The 5,403-nt window shown below is 42.4% G+C and overlaps 1 protein-coding gene across 4 annotated transcripts in view; it reads right to left on the bottom strand.

Annotated features, from left to right (window-relative positions):
* The window catches only part of tbc1d7 (TBC1 domain family, member 7), a 6,597-nt gene extending 1,524 nt beyond the window's left edge, over positions 1–5,073 (bottom strand). The window contains exons 1-8 of one of the 4 annotated variants that reach the window (XM_071531806.1): positions 4,757–5,073; positions 4,277–4,409; positions 3,885–3,965; positions 3,293–3,483; positions 1,765–1,902; positions 1,179–1,324; positions 555–684; positions 1–420 (exon numbers count right to left, since the gene is read on the bottom strand). The exon at positions 1–420 is cut by the window's left edge and continues 1,492 nt beyond it. In XM_071531806.1, the coding sequence (XP_071387907.1) occupies positions 334–420; positions 555–684; positions 1,179–1,324; positions 1,765–1,902; positions 3,293–3,483; positions 3,885–3,965; positions 4,277–4,388 (885 nt within the window). In that variant the 5' untranslated portion in view covers positions 4,389–4,409; positions 4,757–5,073 and the 3' untranslated portion in view covers positions 1–333. Of the gene's footprint in view, positions 421–554; positions 685–1,178; positions 1,325–1,764; positions 1,903–3,292; positions 3,484–3,884; positions 3,966–4,276 lie in introns of all 4 variants that reach the window. The other 3 variants (XM_071531805.1, XM_071531808.1, XM_071531809.1) reach the window with 3 other exon arrangements.
* Between the last annotated feature and the right edge of the window lie 330 nt (positions 5,074–5,403).

A 5,403-nucleotide genomic window follows, 5' to 3' on the forward strand; every position in this document is an offset into this window, starting at 1 on the left:
TTGAGCATCAAATTCTGCTCTGTAGCCATTGTCTTTGTTTAAGCATGCCATCTCAAGTCCCTTTCCCAGCAGGACATGTCTCTTTAAGGCAGCCTTTGGGGAAAGCTGTGAATTGGCTTGTTGATATGAGAAAGTGCCTCCCCAAGTCCTAGGGTTATCTATGGTAACCCTGATGAGTTTCCAGTTCAGTCATTCAGAGTCAAAGCCCCATGGGTGCCACCTGCCTAATGTCGGAGGTTCTCTCTTAGTGGAGCGAAGGGTAAGTCCAGATGCATCCCAGGCAGGTGCATCATCTCTGAGCCCAGATTTCTGTGGTGTCTGTAGACCCAGTGGCTATACAGCATGCGCCGGTGTGCCACAGTATTTGTGCCACAGGTCAATGGCTTTGGTCACAATGGCATCTGTGTTTTCCTGTGGTATCTGGATGGGAAAAGGAGCAAGTAATGTGAATAATGGTTTATGGTCAAATAAGAACATACTGTATTATGCAGAATGGTCAAAAACGATGCATTTCTTTGGTAGCGGACAATAACACTGCGCTGTCATTCACTCACATTGCGCAAAAACTTCACCACTCCCTCTGGCCGGTTGATGCCCATCAAGATGATCTTGTAGCTGAGCAGAATCTCCAGGGCAACAAACACCAGGATCTTACAGGAGCCGCTGATCACCTTGTCCCACACCCTGAGCAAACCATAAAGCAGTCAACTAAACTGAACGGTACGAAGATGTCAATGTCAAGAACTCACAAAGGTCTTTGTCAACAGAATATAATAGGACTTGAATGCATATATTTCTACATTCTCAAGGCCTGAAGGTGCCAGCTTGTATGTGTGATTTTAAGATGTTAGTGATTTTCAAAATGTGGGTCACTAGAACATAAAATTAGGTTCTCCAATCTTTCTGGAGAAATTGATATTGTTAGTTATTGGCCACATGTTTTTCATATCCCTAATGTGCAAGGTAGGCTGAGTGAAATATTTTAGCCTAATAAGTCAGTAGTGCAAATCGAGGGTCAGTTTGGTTAGAAGAGCCTTCAAAATAGCTTAAAGATTAAAGCAGTTTTGGGTTGTTGCAAAAAGGATTATGAAAATCTGTATCCCCAGAGAAGATCACTGCTGTAAAGCGGCTCTGTGTAAGTGTGGTGACCAGGTTTCTCCAGTTAGCAGCAGACCAACCTCTGCAGGCTGGATTCAGGCAAGCAGCCAGCAAAGCAGCGTCTGAACCAGAGGCTGTAGGGCAGCTGAGCCAAGGCACTGGTGTTCTTCAGATGGTTCAGGAGTCGAGGCTCCTCCTGGCTCAGATAGTGCTCCAGACTCTTGGGCTGCACCACGACAGACCAGACAGAGTGGTGGGGAACAAGAAAGGCTTCTTGTCATCATACTGACACAGATGATGACACAGTTTAATGACACAGTTTGATGTGTAACTCAGTTAAGTCCCCTGTCATGTGAGAACCTTGTAACACCAGTTTTACACCACGATCCTTTATATGTTTTTCAACTCTAAGTTCCATGACATGTTCAAAATCCAATGAATAATTTGAAAAGAAAAAAAAATACATGGGTGTTACTTTGAAAATTAGGCTGTTTAATTAATGTAAATTCCTGAGAGGCTGACTTGAAGATCCAAGGTTTTCATTCAATAGCAGAGATATTTATAGTGATAAGTATATCATACAAATAAATACAACCCTAGTTGTTCATTCATGCTTCCGCAATAAGCATGGCAGTTAGATAACCTTAAGCTAAATTTTGTACTTACCAGATGGGGTATCGAGTCTCCAAACTTCGTGTGGAACTGACTGACAAAGCACTTAATCAGCCAATAGCAATCTATAGGGTCATCTACGATTTCCTCCATGGCTCGGCTGATGGACAGGAAGTCCTCGTTTTCCTCATCCTGAAACCAAGAACCACACACCAGTATCACGCACTGCAACACAGGAGAGCAGTGGGAGTGAACATACTATCAACATGTAAAAGGTGGTGAGGGTGATATCTATCACAACATTACTGCAACAGAGCAACAGAGGAAAGTCCTGCCACAGCATCACAATTGTTTTAGGAATGGTTGACTATTTAGCCATACTGGGTCTCATTTATCAATCAAGATACAAACTATATTTTTGTAAACCTGTTTAAAATGGTATATGTACGCAGTATAAAATTTTTGGACATGAAATTTGTAAACTTTTTCAACATTTCCACAACATATAAACATACAGTAAAATGATTTGAATTTAGAAGATGAAATACGTATGAGGATATTGTTATTTTCATATTAGTTAAGCAGCCACAAGGTTTAGCTCATTATGATTCTTTTATAAGGTAAACACTGCAGTGTTAACAAGAGAAATAAACTTTGAATGTCTCACTACGAGCACAACTGCAAACCATTGATTATTCCTTCAGGCCTATTTAGGTTGATTTAGGCACATCCCCAACTCCAAAAGTAAGCCAGTGCAGTTTGCCTGTTTAATTATGGTCCCAAAACTATCTAATTAGTTACTTACTGATGTGGGATTGAAAATGCAATGGGTTGTTTTTGTGGTACACGGTTGTAAGTGATGTTTTAACTTAAATCTTTGCACAGTAGGCTTATATATAACCAGCAATGTGGAAAACAGCCAAGCTTTTCCACTGAGGCTCCAGGCCTCTGTAATTTTGCATAAAAAGCTTGGCATTCACTTCAAATATTTGTGGGCTGTTTCAAGCAAGGGGAGCTCGCCATTAATCACAGAAACTTCATCAATCCACAGTATGTTCCAAATACAGTGAAGTCGGTATGCTGTTAAGTCCACATTGACAAACAGTTGACATCTATAGCTATGGTAACATTTGTCCTTTCAATGTGACTTTTGTCATCTGATCACACCGGCACACACTAGTTACAGATCTGGACGCAAAAAAAAAAATCTACTACCAGATCTTAAAAATGAGATATGTCAGTGGTCAGGCTCGCATTGTTATCAGAACTGTAGGTAATCTGGACGCAATCCAGCCACAATGCGCATACAAGCAATGTGAGGAGATGGAGACCAGGAAAAAGTAATGCAGACACAGGAGATGCATAACAGCAATTTTCAGAATCTTATCCCCCTCCATCAATATTACATTCCTATTATAGTTAGTTGTTTTGGATAAAAGCCTCAGCTAAGCATCTAAAGCCTAAACGTTACATCAAAGTCCTGTGGGGGTGTTTTTAGCACAATCTTAGACTGTGATTATGTTGCTTATTCAGTCTCCACAGGATGATCCTGAACTAGTGAATCATGTGTTCTTCTCCTTACCGGGGGCGAGGTCTCAGAGCACCGTGGGAGCACCTGGCTCTCCAGCTGGAACATGCGCAAGTAGACCTGGGTGGTGGGTGTGGAGGAGTTGATGAACCTCATCACCTCCAGGGCCTCCAGAATGTCCTGGTACTGCTCCTTCCTATAGCCTCCCACCAGAGCATGAGAATCACTGTGGGGTGGCAGGATGCCTACAGGGAGAGAAAGTGGGAATAAGGGAATATACACACAGAGCATGTACCATGGCGAGGAGGATTTTCAACATTAATATGCTGATGCTTTTGACTGAACAAAGAGGGCTTTTCATTGTCCTGTCCAGGCCAGCTCGCATCAAAAAGCCTACACAGGCCACTATATCGAGCCCAAGCAGTGACATACAGTATTGTGAAAGTAGAATGAGATGCAGAAAGGCAGCTCTGTAGCCCTATAAATGGAGTCTTTTGAAACTATCAGATTGGCCTGTGTTATGTTATTAAATGATATTGAGAGATGGTCTGCATGGTTAGTGGGTTAGGTTGTGAGACTGCATCTAAGACGCTGTGTGTGTGTGTGTGTGTGTGTGTGTGTGTGTGTGTGTGTGTGTGTGTCTTACCCAGCAGTACCTTCCACACATGGATCCTGTACATGGAGGGGAGGGGGAACCTCTGACTGAAGGTGCTCAGCTTCTCTACATCTACCAATAAAGCAAAAAAAAAAAAGTGACGGAACAAGATTTGAATTATTTCCATAAGACAAATGTAAATTGATGACATGGAAATAACATAGGTGAGAGCCCTTCTTCTGATCAGTGTCAAGGATGGGATGTCAGAATTGAATGTATACTAGATGTATTATGGGTCTAATTCAACAAGACATCCATGATGGGACGTTCCCACTTGATAACCCCAATAACATACTGCCACTGATGCCATTCCCTCCAGCATGTGAGCCAGGTTTATAAAGAAGTGCTCACCTATGTATTGGTAAATATTAAGTGTTATTTACCCAGAGGATTGTCTTTGAGCAGTATCTCCAGGGATTTCTTCTCCTCCACTCCTCGGAAGCCCACCTTCTCATAGTAGGCAGAGCGGAAGTTTCTTTGGGGGTCGTCAGCCATACTTTCACCTGGATAGTGACTCTACTCAACATTACCAAATATCTTCAGTATGTTCACATTACATTTACCTTGTTAAGAGCGGAAAAGACTGCAAGGACTGTAACAACAACAGGACCATATCATGTGGTTTGTATTTTATAATATCTAGGTTTGACCAGTTGATGGATATGGGTTAATGTCATACAATAAAGCTAGCACTAGCATCAAGAATGGCAACACGTTCAAAGTTGGGCTGTGACAATGCGTTGACATGCGAGCCTGACACTGACAGCGCCATCCATTGTAGCTAGCGTTAAAAATATTTATGCGTTGACAGAATGGAGGCAGCTAATTTTACTGAATGCCTGGCTAACTATGACATGTCTTACCTTGCACTGGTCGGTTTCACAATGTTTCCAGCTTGCAGTCACTATCTGTCGCCTTACTTACAGCTTGACTAAGGTCGGACTTCCAAGTCAGCCAGCAAGCTAACGTTAGCTACAGGGCTAACTACGCTAAGTTGGCTACCCAGGCTTTTATCTGTAAACTGCAAGACTGCAGTGCAGTGACACTCAGCTGAACGCCATCACGGCAATGCTAACTAACATCACAGCGAAAAAAAACACACTGGATAATATATCTGGCTAGCTAGCCAGTGCCAAGGAGATTCGCCAGTGCTGTTGAAATTACTGCCAGCAGTGGCAAGCGTGTCAAGTCAGCCAGTATAACAAGAATAAGTTCCGGGCACAACTTTCAAAATAAAATCCTTATTGGCGAACGCGTTAGGACGTTTTTAACCTACCAAAGCGGAGATATACTCGGAGGAATCTGTGGTAAATAAAAACACAACGGTGGCCGTTTGTTTGTTTTTTATACCTAAATGCTCTTTTTCCAGCTTTACAGAGACATTTGCTTATGCAAGGTGCCACCCATAGGGCTGCAACAAATATGTCCGTCAAGGATGTGCATTATTGCCTAGTATCAACAATTACCTGATATCAAGTCAGCCAGAATACGCCTGAAATGTCCTGTGGGG

This window comes from Centroberyx affinis, unplaced genomic scaffold (assembly GCF_046629955.1).
Source record: "Centroberyx affinis isolate AG114_WGS23_722 - 3 ecotype Tasmania unplaced genomic scaffold, CSIRO-AGI_Caff_v1 ptg002133l_1, whole genome shotgun sequence".
Classification (NCBI taxonomy): domain Eukaryota; kingdom Metazoa; phylum Chordata; class Actinopteri; order Beryciformes; family Berycidae; genus Centroberyx; species Centroberyx affinis.